This window comes from Argiope bruennichi, chromosome 6, assembly GCF_947563725.1.
Source record: "Argiope bruennichi chromosome 6, qqArgBrue1.1, whole genome shotgun sequence".
In the NCBI taxonomy this organism is placed as follows: domain Eukaryota; kingdom Metazoa; phylum Arthropoda; class Arachnida; order Araneae; family Araneidae; genus Argiope; species Argiope bruennichi.
This window is the reverse complement of record NC_079156.1, coordinates 69,986,265-70,002,068: the sequence shown is the minus strand read 5'-3', so window position 1 is coordinate 70,002,068 and position 15,804 is coordinate 69,986,265. Positions and strand designations below refer to the sequence as shown.

The following is a 15,804-nucleotide window of genomic DNA, read 5'->3' as shown; positions in this document are numbered from 1 at the left end:
AGATCTTATTTGAGTTACTATAACCTTCGAACGAAAAAAAAAAGATAGATAAATATAAACTTTTGCATTTCATATTAATTAGTACTTTTATTTTGAAATGAATAAGTTATATCCTAATTCAACTCATTTTGATTTTCATGTTTTGTATTTTATAAAAAATAAGACGAGCCAATGTACGTTCATTCCACTTTAGTATTTTTTATCAATAATATTATTCACATGACGTATTTTAACCCTTTATTTACGGACGGCACTTTAAAGTACCTTTTAAATCCGGCTGATATCTTCACAATATGATTATTTTTTCTAACAGTATTTGAAAGAACAAGAACGTATTTCCAATAGAAAGCAGTAGATGTCAACAAAAAAATAACATTAAAAATATTTTACTATTAATTTAATTAATCAAAAAAATGTCTCCTTCTTCCTAGATTTATTCTATACTAAAACTTAACTAATGGTTCAAAAATAACTTTGAAAAATTGATGGTAAAATAATTCGGTAAATAAAGGGTTAAAACATGGTGAATTCTAGTTTATTTTGCAAAGTTAAATCTTCTCAGAAATTCGAGGCGACAGAGAAAAGCAGAATTCTTCTCAGAAATTCATACAAAATTATTTATTGAACACTAAAATACTCTCTTTCAGAAATCTTTTTCTTTTTTTTTCATAAAACCTTGACTCTTTAAATAAGAATATTCATGAGCTAGCTGCAACTGCAGCTGGAGTTTGAAAAGAACTCGGATTTGCCTTGCGAGAATTCGAATGATAACCGAATGATCCACCGAGACGAATAAAAAGAAAGATTCATTAGGAGTCAGTAATCACATCGCCGTTCTTCCTCAGCTGGGAAATGAAGTTAAAGACTCTTCTGTCGTGAAGGGAATTGGGATATATTTACTCAACCATTAACTCATTTACATCTGCAGAAAACTCTTTTAAGAATCAGATGCTTCAAGGACAAATATCCTGTGGAGACAAGGGAACTAACTAACTGACAGCTCACAGAATGAGCTAATTTTTCGCAGCTGGGGATTATTAGTTTTGAGTATATCTTTGAATCCGATAATTATTTTCATTTAAAGGATATTTGGTGAGATGGTCTTGGTTTAGAAAGCTGTTTGGAAAAGAATCCCTTTCTTTGATAAAATATCTTCGAAATGTTTCGACAAAGTTTCAAAATTAAAAGAGAAATATTATCTGAAGTTTCATAAAAAGAAAGACAGTGTTCTTTATGTATCTGATTCCTAAGGGCTTTTGAAATTTGGGACTCAGGATACTAAAATGCCTGAATTCTTCTTTCAAAAATAAGCAAATCCTATTCTTGTATCTAAATTGTGTCGCAAAAATTTAGGAATGTCGAATATACTTGTCAAACACTGAGTATGTGTAATATGAAAATACTTTGTAATGAAATGACTTTTATTTTTTTATTTCAATAATCATATTTATTTATTTAATTAAACGAACGTATATTTTTAGCATATGAACGAAAAGAAACATAAAAAAATTAATTTATCCTTTTAATTTGCTGTTAGACAATGGTATTGAGCAAATCTTGGTACAACGCATAATAATCTTTTATTTGTTTCTTTGATTTCGACTTAGTCTCAAAATATTTTAAACATCTTGAAATTTACCAATATATTTGAGTCTTTACTAAAATTATAATTCAAATTGCATATTGTCATTTCTTATTACCTCTGACGAATAAACTCGTCACAACGGAAAATATTGTACATTTTCAATCCGAGTATACTCGTCAAAAATAGTGAACTAGTTAAGGGTTCTATATACAAAAGACACTATTTAACAAATATCTATTATGGCTATTTGTACTGAGAGATGGGTATTTCTCTTTCGTCTCCCAGGGCAATAAAATTCACTTCGTTGTACCTTTTTATAAAGGATCAAGCATGTTGGAATAGCACTAAAAATAATAACTGGTTTTTTGCAGTTACCAACAATTCAGAAAGCTACTCTCGAGGTACATTTTGGACTCGATGAGTTCTGAAATGTGGAGACTCGTCAAACTATGAACTTTATCTTCATATATTTCATATAGAAGAAAGTAAAAAAAAAAGTAACGTAGAACTAGCAATCTCCACAGTTAGAAATTAGTCATGGTTGAACTTGCAAAAGGTATTTCCAATTACTAGCAACGTATTTCCCGAATGCATTTAAGAAATGCTTTAGTTCCACGTAGCATGAAATAAAAATAATGCTATTCATTAACAGGTTAAGATTTATTCTTTTACTTCCAAAATATTAAAGATTTGGAAAAATGGAGCATCTGCTATTTTTTATTTCTTGTATACGAAATATAGAAAGAAAAATACTATATTCATCAAACAGTCTCGAATCTAAAAAACAAAGTTTCGGAATTATGTCTGTTTGTCTCTAACATGATAATTCAGAACCCTTTCGAGCCGACCGAATGACGTTTGGTATGTAGTCTTTATTCGAAATGTGTAGACTTCTTTCGAATGTCGAACGAAATCCATTCACAGTAAGTCTCTATGCCCAGCTGCTAAGTATAAAGCAACGCAGTAACTATAAACACAAATAGTTAGATAAATAAGATTTAAGCTGTTGATTTATCAATTTAAGTGCAGATAAATTTCAAAGTTTGAATGAAATCCGTCTAATCTTTCATCGTCTGCTCGTCTATGATTTCAATATCTGTAAACATAACCACAGATACCAGGAATGGTCCCTACCAAATGCTTTTGAATACTTCCTAATGAATTTGTCCTGCCAAAGTACATCTTACAAGGCATCGGTATACAACAGTTACGAAATATTAACTTTTGGCGTGAATTTAGCATTTGTTCTTAATCCGCCGTGTCATCCTTGGCGAATTATTTGGCGATAAATCCTTGGCATGCGTTAATAGAGCACACAGTATTATCACCTAACGTAATAATAGTTGATAAAATCTATTTTTTGTTCTAGACATGTTTTTCTCGACCGATTGAAGAAAAACTGACACAAAATTGCATTTGTAGTCACAAAATTCCATACCAAATTTGATATATTTAAGTCACTGCGTTTTTGAATGATCGCGTTTACATGTTTCTGAAAGACCATCGACAGACCATGAACGGCGTTTTGGATTTAGCTCAAAATTTGATAGGTGTCTAGACTATAGAGGCTAAATGGGGGCCTCGGTGGCCTGGTGGTAAGGTCTCGGCTTCGGAACCGGAGGGTTTCAGGTTCGAGACCCGATTCCACCGAAAAACCGACGTGTAAGGGGGTCTTTTGCACGTTAAATCTGTCATGACCAAACGTCCTCCCACTGGTGTGGTGCGGTGTGGAGAGGGGGGTGCCAGCTCAGGTGTCGCCCTCGTCATCTGACCGTGGTTCAAAATTATGAGGTCCGTCCCAAAATAGCCCTAGTGTTGCTTCTAACGGGACGTTAATATAACTAAACCTAAACCTATAGAAGATAAATCTGTGTATCGAATTTTATTAATTCAGCTCTCTTCGTTTTGTATTTATTAGCAACAGACGGACAGGCGGATTTCCTCCGAACAGATATTATTCAACATTTGACAGAAATCGGCAGATTTTGTGCAAAGACCATAAACCAACTTTCAACCGTTTCAACCTCTCAATTCAACTGAAAGCGTTTTTGGGTTATCTTTATCATAGGAAGACAGACGGGCATTTTCTAAAAACATGTTCTTTTCGACCTCAGGAATGTCTAGAACGTGGAGATTCGTCAAAATCTTCATCTCGAATTTTTTGACGATTACTATATTCTTTATATACTAGATATATAAGAAAGTAAAAAAGCGATGACTTGGATAAAAGAATTGTTATGCGATATTGTTACTAATATTGCAGTTCTGTGTATAATGTTTGTTTCAATCGGACAAGAAGAAGACATCCAACATACATATTCGATGCTCTTTATTGTGAAAGTACAAAACGCTCATATGCGAGTTTCAAAAATATTTATCCCTGTAATAGTGGAGTTTACGGCATTACCCAAACTCTACAGTTCTGTGCAGAGAAAAAAGGACATTTCTTTTGTCAGACAGTATGAAAAAAAGATTTAACTTCGAATTTCTCATGCTTTATCCATATGAAAAAGGGAAAATGAATACAAAAAAGATTTTTGCGCAGAAATTGAGAAAAAATAAATATTCGGCATATGACCATTTTATATCTGAAAGAAATGTAGAATGTGCATTAAGTTTTTGGAGAGTTCTTAAAGATAAGTTAATGCACCTCTCTATATTTATTTCATTTTTGTGCTATCTAAAATATCAAGGGACGTACATCAGTAGACGTTTTTTTTCCCCATTTAGTTCAAAACAGTTTACAGAAAAGCAGCAATAGAAAATATTTTTAGAGCAATACAAATGGCGAAGACCTTTTCAAAGATGTTTCAGGTTTTCGTTTAAGTTTATTTTCAGACACGATAAAAATGTAACGTTATAAAAGTCTCGTATTCTATCGAAAATATATATTTCAAAGAATATCTTTTTCCAAAAATAGACGATTTCTTAATGTTCAAAATATCTAAAAATAAAATTCTGCTTTTAGATTCTTATTAACAATTCGTCCTAGACAAAAGGATAATAGGCCTAAAACTGCTATTTCGGCATTCGAATGTTGGAAAAATTGTTATAGAGTAAACAAAAAGCATCAAAATTCTTAATGTACAGTGGCTCAAACAACTGAGAGTACACCTTACTTCTACTTGATAAATCCGACTTTCAATATAAATAACACATTACCGAGAAGTGCAAACATGTTTTTATTTTTACACATAATAAATGGTTTAATTTAGAGTAAAAATAAAGAAAAATCAACTAAAAACTTTTAAATCGAAAAATTTCAAAAGCATTTTAAATAAACATACGCAGAATTTTGCCTCAAAAAATTGAGAATACACCAATGAAATTTTTGCAATATCACGCATAGAAACAAAGTCTCACTATTAAGTTGCATGTATTTTGACTCTTGTAATGGCCTCTAAAATACGACCCATTTTTGATGATATCTGAAGATATTTTACTTCATTCTTCTTGCAAAACTTGTTTTAAATGGGTTTTGTTTCTAATTTTGTGTTTTTGGACCACTGCTTCGAGTATGGCCCACAGATATTCAATGGTATTCATCTCGGGATACTGTGGTAGTGTGTGTAACTGCTGTTTACAATGATAAAGATACCACACTTTGACGTTATGTGCATTCTGTTTGGGGTCGTTGTCCTGCTGGAAAATAGAATTTCCATCTAAACTCAAATTTTTAACAACTTTCTTTAGATTGCTGCGACCATATGATTCATCCAACTTGTTGCAGAAACTTTTTAAATCATAGGCACAAGTTTAAGAGCTGAAACTGTGCGAAATGCCATTAGACAAGCTGGAAAAAAAAGTCGCAATGTTAGAGAGAAACCGTTCATCAGCTTGCAAATTCAAAAAACGCATTTGCGGTTTGCAAAAAGTCATCAATTGAAGATCAATAACCTTGTGAAGAAAGCTATATTTAGTAATGAAAGAAAACTCAACATTTTAGCAGTGACAGCCATCGCACTGTATGGAGAAAGCCTAATACTGCTTTGGATAAAAAAAAAATTACGTTCTACAGTTAAATATGATGGTGACTCCGTCATGATTTGAGGTTGCATGACTTCATCCGGGATAGGAAAATTAATTTTTATAGTTGGCATTATAAACGATATGGTTTATTTGGATATACTTCGCAGAAATCTAAAGAAAAGTGCTAAAAATTTGAGTTTAGATGGAAATTTCATTTTAAAGTAGGACAACGACCCAAACAGTATGCACGTAACGTCTAAATATGGTGTCTTTTTCATTGTAAACAGCAGTTACACACACCACCACAGTATACCGAGATCAATACTAATGAATATCTGTGGCCACACTCGAAGCAGTGGTCCAAAAACACAAAATTAGAAACAAAACCCATTTAAAACAAGTTTTGCAAGAAGAATGAAGTAAAATATCTTCAGATATCATCAAAAATGGGTCGTATTTTAGAGGCCATTACAAGAGTCAAAATACATACAACTTAATAGTGAGACTTTGTTTCTATGCGTGATATTGCAAAAATTTCATTGGTGTATTCTCAATTTTTTGAGGCAAAATTCTGCGTATGTTTATTTAAAATGCTTTTGAAATTTTTCGATTTAAAAGTTTTTAGTTGATTTTTCTTTATTTTTACTCTAAATTAAAACACTTGTTATGTGTAAAAATAAAAACATGTTTGCACTTCTCGGTAATGTGTTATTTATATTGAAAGTCGGATTTATTAAGTAAAAGTAAGGTGTACTCTCAATTTTTTGAGCCACTGTATATAATTTTTTAATCCAGTTGGTTCAAAAACGCTTTAAATATTTTTGTTTGACTAAGCCTAAATTATATAAAAATAAATAAAATTTTTAGAAGAACTTTAAAATAAAAGCGGTTTTCATTTTGAAATAGTTAATGGTGAAACAAATAGCTAGAAAAAGAAAAAGCTTTTACCTTTAAAAAACGTAAAAGGTGAAAAAATAGCTAGGAAAAAAAAGCCTTTTCCTTTAAAAAATGTAAAATGTGAAAGCTTGCTGCCAAGTAAGAGATTAAATATAATAGCTCTGAAAAATGTTGTTGCCGAACGATTTTTGTTATTCTAGAAAATTCTTGTATCATTTTTTTTTCCCACTTTGTTTGTAAAGTTATATTTTTTTAAAGTAATGAATAACTTTGTCTCAACTTCTATAAAAAAATTAACCAGGCAACTTTTTTCATGTATTTTATTCTCATTAAAATATCAAAATTTATGTATTTTTAACCTGCAAATTATTTTTTTAAAAACTTGTAATTTTTTCTATAGTTCTGATTTGCTTTCATAGAAATAGCATTAAAATTGTTAAAATTAATGTACATTCATTATTGAGTAGATCTTGTATGTTTTGCGAAATCCTATATTTCTTAAATTTTAGGAATCTATTTCTTATTCATATATTCAAGCAAAATAAAATATGTAAAATATGTAATGCTGAGTTTTACACTCCACATTCCCTGAATTCTGAATATAAGTGGTACCTACAGCCCAAAGCCAGTGGTACCAAATCTCTCCGATGGGCACGTGTTGAGTTTAACACTCCACATTCCCTGAATTCTGAATATAAGTGGTACCTACAGCCCGGAGCTCCCACCATGTCGTTTCTAACTTTTCCGAATGAAAAAGCAGAAATAATGCTGACAGGAATTTACAAGAAAATGTGAATAAAAGATGAAATTAATCGTTCTTACGAAAGAAAAATTATTGCTATAAACTCCAAAATTAAGATTATTTACAATTAATTAAGATATTAATTACAATTTCAACAAAATCTCTCCGATGGGCACATTTCCACTCTCCAAGCTATATATGTTTTGAATTTTATAGTTATAGGTCAAACAATATGGCCTATAGAGCGACTACAAATATACACACACATATTATAAATGTGTGTGTGTGCGTACGTGCGTGTGCGTGAGTGCCAAAATTTGTATATGTAGGGCAAAAACGTCTTGGCCTCTAGAATGTCTATGTACACTTATATTCACCTTTATTATTATTAGATATTAGAATAATGCAGACGCTAAAAATATCTAAAAATTTGACTATTTATGACAAGATAGTCTTTAAATTTTTTAATTCTATATATTTTCTCTGTTATAAAGTGAGAATTTAGACTATGATTCTTGGTCTTTTGTGTTTGCTTCATATATAGAGAAAAAAATAATGAAAACTATTATTAAAACAAAATGATCAGATACATTTTGTTAATACTAAAATAAAATTGTCTCCTACGAACATTATAAAAAACCAATTTCCTCATGAATATTTGCTTATATTTTAAAAATATGATTGTAAATTTGACAGTAAATTTATCATAAGTTCAATAAAACAGAAGAAACAGCCTTAATATAAAATACCGAACGACTTTTTAAAAATTTTAAAAACCTACAAATAACATAACTGATGTTTTGGAATTAATTATTTAAAATTACAAAAATATTGAGAAATGCTCCACAAAATTTAGCCGAGCTTTTTCCCATTAGAAGGAGCATTTTCTTGCTTTCCATAAAAAAATAATAAAAGATTGATTGATTGAAAAAATAATAAAGATTGAAAAGATTGATCTGCATGTTGTAAAATTTTCGGAAACGCAGACAAATGCAAATATGATATATATATAATATATATATATCCTTTCAGTTATTTATGTATTCATTATTTAATTATAACAAATATTTCCATGGAATATTATCGTTTTCAAAATGAGCATTTATAAAATAGAAATATTTGTTCATAAAATATAAATATATATTTCTTAAAAATAATATTTACATTGAAGCATTGTTGTAACTTATATGGAATGATAGGGAACAACAAAAAATTCAATATGGAAAAAATGATGAAAGTTTTTCTTAATGAAAGGAAATATACTTATCATCATTAAACAAGTAGATTTATAAAAATAAATTAAATTTAAAAAAAGGAGCGAAAACGGCATTTCTGCATTTAGTTTTATAGAGATATTTGTTTTTCATAATCACTGTAAATTTTTACATCACCCTTTTCACTATTCGAATGCTATTCTGATAATATTTCACGCCGCCTAAAGTTATTTCCTTTTTTTCATTAAAAACATAACATAATAACAGCTGCTGAATGTAAGCTTAAAAATTCCCTGAACACCAAAAATTTATTAAGAACGAACGATACTCAAAAATATTTAAAAACTTGAAGATTAATGGTTTTATCTAGTCATGAAAGAAAGCTACGTAAACTTTCCAGTTTCAAAATTAGCATTGACATTAGTTTGCAATGAAAAAAAAAACTACTAATTTTTAACTACCGCTAGCAGAAAGTGTCGTTAATTAAGTAAAGATAACTATATCGGAAGTACCGAAACTAATATGATAAGATTAAAAAACACAGAATTCGTTCCTAAACTCGGAAGTTATTTTAAACTCCTACCTCAAACTGATAAACGAAAAACCCGGTCACAAAACTTAACTAAAAATTCGAATGCCCATAAGAATCCCGACAGTAAAGCCAGAGCACTATTTATTCTTAGACGCACTGCCCGCATCTACAGGTACCCCCACCCACCTACACTCCGCACAGCAGCTGCGCCCTCCCCTTAAACACGTGCGCCCTAGTGGACACACAGTGAACAAAATTCTCCACGCCAGCTCAGAGTTCGCGCGGTTTTCTCGAGCATCGGCCGTCCAAACGATCTGGCCTCCGTGAACGGTGACTAGTGCTGGTAGGGTTTCCAGAGGAGTAGAAAAAAAGGAAACATTTCGGTTTTCCCCGTGGATTGACTGGAGTCGTCAGTTTCTCGAACATAAAAATACAATTTGTTGATTGACTGAAGCCACCTGGTACCACTTTCAAAAGTGTTTTTCAGTAAGGGAGAAATTTGTGTTTGTTCCTTTTTTTTTGCTTTTTGAATAATTGGAAAGCAGGTGTTCTTATTTAAAAACTGTGAATCGTGCTTTGTTTGTAAGCTCTGGAAAACTGTTCTTCTTTAGGAATCTTAGGAGAAATATTTTTTAAAAAAGTTAATTAAAAGTTGAAATAAGTTTGTGGAATATGCTATAAGAAAGCGAGATTATTGTTCGGTGAACAGTTTTCACGAAATTGTATATAGTACTCGAATTAATTATGGAATGTTAATAGCAAATAAGTTGAAACACAACTGAAGATTATTTCTGGCATCTTTAATATTTAACATAAAAGGGAACAAAAACAGTTTTCTGTACTGTTCTTTAAAATCAAATTTGATATAAAAATTTTTTTGAATCAAAATTGTCCATAAATTTGAAATTTCAGGAACATTGTAGCTATATAGAAGTCAGATGTTTATTGGAAATCATGCAGAAATATTTTAATTTTTATGCCGAAAACTTATAGACAAGGACTGTTTTTATTGCAATATCGGTGACATTTTAATAGAAAGAAAGTGATTGCAATAAATAGAGGTATAATTATTATTAATAAAAAAGAAAGCACCCTGATTCAAAGAAAATATTTTTGAAAGTGACATTCCAAAGACTCTAAAAATAAACTCTATAAAATTAATATTTTCCTACGATATATTTGTGAAGAATTGGAATTCAGTTTAATAATTAGTATAATTAATTATACTTGTAATTCAGACAAACATTCTGATTATTAATTGATTGCGCAAGGACATTTGTATATTAATTAGTCAATGCCACCAGTTATATTGAAGAATATAATTATTTCTAGTAAATAGCTTCTTAACTTTAATCGGATTGAGTTCAATTGATTTCAGAAATAATTATTTTGATGCCAATTAAGAAAAACTTATCCAATTTTCTGTTTTTGATTTGTAAACTATTTTATAAAAGTCCTTGGCAGAAAATAGCGGTGTGTTTATAGTTATTCAAAGTCAAATTTATTTCTAATTAAATATCTATCCATAAAGTCTTTATACTAGTGTTTCGTCTTTTTGTACTGGAATAGATATATAAAATTTATAACAGTAGAAAAATCAAAATATATCTAAGACTGTTCTTAAGTGATATTTATAAATACATATCATCGCAACAAACAAGAGTTTATATACCTTTATAAAAAAAAGCATATTTTAAAGGGTTTGTACGACTATAAAAAATCGTTTTTTCGGTTAATCGTCTTAAAACCTCGTAAAAAAAAAGAAAACCTCAGCATGGATGGCATGAAATCACCAATGCGATCTCCAATTCCTTCACCTTCTTTGTCTCCTGCCAGATCACCAGCACGATCACCAAACCGTTCACCTAGTAAATCCCCTAACATATCACCTGGACGTTCTCCGAGCAGGGCGTCTTCAAATTATGGTTCACCACCGCATGCCAGACACAGGTCAGCCTCCATACCAGTCACGCCTGAAGCATTGAAAGGAGTTAGAAATCGTTTTCTCAACGCACCAGGTGGATTATATCCCCTCGGTGAGGGCCATAAGGATAATACTAACTTGCTGAAGGTTGAAACCGACTCCAGAGATCGTTTGCCAAGAAGTGCGCCAGAGCTTACAGTTGATGAAGCAAGTCCTGGTTCCATCAGTCCTTGGAATGATGATCCCAGTGAGTATTCAAACTCTCTGGCGTATACAGTGCACCGACCACAAGCAGAAGTTCTCTCGAGGAGGTTTTCCGAAACGCTGACGGTATCGAATGAGCACTCTTACAGAAGACGGCGAAGAAAATCCTTGAGTCCACATCATAGTAGATCTCTGTCTTTCAGGGCTCTCAAAAAGAATAGAATGGATACTTGGGATGATTTTAGACCTAGAGGCAATAGTGTACCCTGTGCTGATCCTCTGCCACCAAGAAGTCGTAGAACTTCTCATCAATATGTAAGGCGGGACCGAAGTGTGAGTCCTCGGCCAAGTTTGCCACTTGAAATGGACGATGATAAGTACTACATGTTGAGACAATTTTGCATAACTTCCAAAGGCGATGTCGTCAATAAGGGGGATCTGTACAGAGAACGTTCCAGAAGCAATAACAGTGTCGCTTCCACTGGTTCCAATGTTACTGGTGGTACTGGTTGTGCATCTTCAGCTACATCGTGCTCATCTGGTCAACCAAGCACAGTTCTACCAAAAAAAGTTGTTATGATGGGCACTGTTGGAGTCGGAAAAACTTCTTTGGTTACACAGTTTATGTCATCAGAATACATGAATGCATATGATTCGTCGTTGGGTAAGTCAATTCTTTTTTGTCTTTCAAAATACAATAGTTATGAACTTAAAATTGTCAAAACAAAAATAATTTCCTAACTAGATATGAGAGGTATAAAAGCTTTGACCAATGAATAAAAATAAATGAAATTAGTATGGCATTATTGATGACTTGTAAAAACTAGAGAAAGCTTTTAGAAATTTTTAAAGAATAAAATTTTTATTGATGATTTTAACAGAATTTGTGGGAATAACATTCTTTTTTTTATAGATAATGATGTTCGTAATATTTGAAAACCTTGTATTGTAAAATTAATGATATACTTCTCGAACTTTTTTCATTACATATTAAATTCTCATAGCTGCATGAATTTCAGCCATTTTTGATATGGATTACAAATGCGAAAGCTTAAAAAAGAAAAAAAAAACACAAATTAAGGTATCAACATTTCATATTTGATTAAGATATATTTATAATTTATAAAAAATAAATTATATGAATATAACTTATGATAAAATAAATTATAATTATACAATATTAAATTTCTGGCAAACATTTCTTCTATCATTTTCGCAAAAAAGGTTCCCTGAATATCAGTAAATGATAATTTAACAAAGACTTAAGGAATAATATCCAAGAGCATACAGAAATATTTTGTATTAGTTTATAATTTTAATTTAAAATTCCTTTTCTTCGATTATTTTTATAAGCTTTAACATTCCAAATCAATCTTGAATATGTCACGGACATAAAAATATTTTGATAATAGATTTTTATTTATTGACAACAATTTTAAATAGAAGCATTGGAATTTTAAAAGTATATATAATTTAATAAAATTATGACATTTCTTATTCTACGAGGAAACTTTTAAATTTTATTTTATTAACATATTCTTTTGAAAATGTTAGCTATCGAATTTTCACTTAGTTTATCGATTCTCTTTTGAAGAATCAAATGTTTCGAAAAGAATAAATTCTGTAAGATGATTGCCATCTCAGTGTTTTAAAAAGCGAAATAGAGAACTACTCGATGTCATTTTGCATTAACGTTTTTTTAAAGTAAAAAAATGGAAAAAAAAATATGCTAAAAAGGGTAATTATACGTGCCTTTTGACATATTTATATTTCCTATTAATGCAGACTTTGAGTGCTGACGATTCTCATGATTTAAAGCAAATAAAAATATTACAAAAAATTATAAAAGATTAAGCTCATTTGCATAAGAAATAAATTAAAACTTATTCAGATGTTTTCTTTCACAGTAATTTGATATTCCGTATGAACAACAATAAAAATAATTTTCAATGTTTTTCGCGCAAATGGATTTATTTTGAATTGACAGTTTAAATAAGAATTCAAATGTCATGGAAAATAATTTCATTAGTACTCTCTATTTGTAACTTTTCTCTGAGACCTTGTACATTTTGTTCATGTAATTGATATAAATGCTGGGGTGATAATTATAAAAAAAGTATTTGCTTAATATTTATTTATAATAATAATGAACAAAATTTGTACGATATTAAACAGTTGATAATTATATCTAGTGGAATTTTCTATAATCATGTTTGATCAACGTAAATTCGGGAACAGTGATTTTTAAGTTGTAGCTTTTCTAGAAGCTAATACTCGTATTGTTGCCACGAGTAAGCCTTTGTGTAATACTCATTTAATATAATACCGATCACAATTAGTACTATATTGTTGTAAATGATAATATCTGTTGAAACTGATGCAATTGTTCAGAATTAAGAAGCACTATTTTAGATTGCACCTGTCGACTGCTCTTTTAAAGTAAATACTTATAATAATAAGCACCGATATAATCTAGTTTATGTGGGAAGTGTTTTTTTTAAGTAGGAATAATTTTATTTGGTAGAATAAAACCATAATTTGGTAGAATAAAAGTAAAATTATTACAGTAAAAGCTTTTCTTTGACTTATATGATGGTTTACATTTTTTATTATGAGATTTTAACTGAAAAAGGTATTCAACATTATTTCATATAGCTATACACACTCAATATCAAACTACTGTCTCTTAAATTTTTCTGTCAAAGTGATTATATAGCCAAAATGTTATTAGAGGTTGCATTACATCTTGAGTGTGAATTAAAAGCATTTACTATCTTTAAAAAATCGTCGTTGAAAATTATTGCTGAAGTTAGGCTTTTAAATTGAAGATCTTTTATATTATTTTATAAATTATCGAAATCAATTAACTAAATATTTTTATTATGGACCATTTTGTTAGAATTTGATTTCTGATATCTGTACAAGCACCTTTTATTTCATTAAGTCCTTTATTAACAATTATGGGGAATTATTTGATAAATGTGTACATTAAAGTATTCCATGCAAAACGCTTAACGACTCGAATGCATAATTATTTACATGGCAACAAAAAATAAAGATAAGATATCAAAATGAAAAATAGATGAGGGCAAATGTGTAAATTTATCTGATGAACAGATATTTAATTTTATAGTATACATGCGTAAATCTTCTTAAAAATTTAGTTTCTAATAGCAGAAATTGAAAGTATACATTTATTTTTAAAACAATAATTAGATAAAAATACATTATAGATTATTATGCAGGTGATTTTATTTTAACCATTGTATTATTTCTCTAAGAACGCAAACGATAATTTAAAGAAATGTATACGAAATCTTCTTGCAAATATTAGCTTAATTCAAATTCTTTTCTAACAGCTGTGAACGATATTTTGTCACAAAAAATATTTGTCTCATTCTATATTATTTATTTTTTTAAGGATTAAAAGTATCTGATATTACAGCAATTTGATAATTAGCGAAGCTTTATTTATTTATTTTGTCAATATTAAATGATGTTAAAAATTTTATAGATATATCCACAGTTAGCTATGCGATAAAATTATATTCGAAATTGGAAATAAAGTATAAAAAAAATTGCATTCGAAATAGCAAAGAATATAATATTTACTAAAAGAAGTTGCAATTCAATATTTTCTATCAAAAGTCTTCAGTCATGATTGACTAATAAAAAACATTTAAATAGCAGTTTGCATCGAACTTTCTTTCCTTATTATAAAAGTTTTCAACTGAAACTCCATTTATAAAAATTGACAGTTCAAGAGATTAAGTAGAATTCTCTCAGAGAAAGGAAAAAGATTTTCTAGAAAAAAAAATAATTTCCAGAAAGAAAATTCAGTGAATGCTTTAACAATGCATCCAATTTAATGGAATGCCTTAAATATTTAAAGCATTTAATGGAAGTTAAGGTGTTTTTTTAGGAAGCAATTTTTATTTGAATTGAAGTCATTCATTTAATAGTTCAGTTAATTTATAATCTTTTTTCAGATGAAGTATTTGAATAGGAAAATAAAAATGTGGTATTTTTAGAAAATAAGATTTTAATTGAGTTATTTAAAAAAGGCAAATAATCAGTTGCATGGACTAATTTTACATAAAAACTTTAATGATTATTTTATATGCTTTTCAAAATGCATTGAATAGATTCAAAATGTCAGTGAATGTAACTTTTTATTGCAATGAAATGAATGAAAATGTTTTATAATAAGTACTGCATTAAATTGACGCTCGCTGAAATGTAGCAATAGTTATTTTCAATAGTCACGTAATTGGTTCGTTGAAATATTGCTCTTTACTTAAGAAATATTTATCCATTTGAATGAATATTAATCAGCCTTAAATAAAGTAGATTTTTTTTCTGCCCCTTAAAGGTACAAAAATATCTAATGAATAAGCACCTTAGCATAAAGTGAAACTTTCATTGCCACTTATTAATTAACAGCAAAAGAGCCCAAACTAGGCAAATATAGCACCAAAACCAAATTGTTGTTGCAATCCTATGAGAAAAAACTCTAACCAAACAAACTAATTAGCATTTTGTTTGGTCGTTTGCTTTCACGTACGAAATTATCGCCAACGAATCGTCTATCTTTCACCGTTAATTAATAAGTGACCTTGCATTTGTCTTATATCGGGATGAGAATTATACAAGTGTATTTTTATCATGTCAGAGCAAGATGTCATTTTGCTTTGAGGTTATTGAAGCCACAAAATGCAGAGGCAGAAAATTGGCGAT

General features: G+C 29.8%; 1 protein-coding gene across 1 annotated transcript in view; it reads left to right on the top strand.

The window, feature by feature from the left end:
* Window positions 1-10,520: 10,520 nt before the first annotated feature.
* LOC129972353 (uncharacterized) overlaps window positions 10,521-15,804 on the top strand; it is a 223,844-nt gene continuing 218,560 nt past the window's right edge. Inside the window, exon 1 of the mRNA XM_056086468.1 lies at window positions 10,521-11,731. Within this exon, the coding sequence (XP_055942443.1) occupies window positions 10,714-11,731 (1,018 nt within the window). The 5' untranslated portion in view covers window positions 10,521-10,713. The remainder of the gene's footprint in view (window positions 11,732-15,804) is intronic.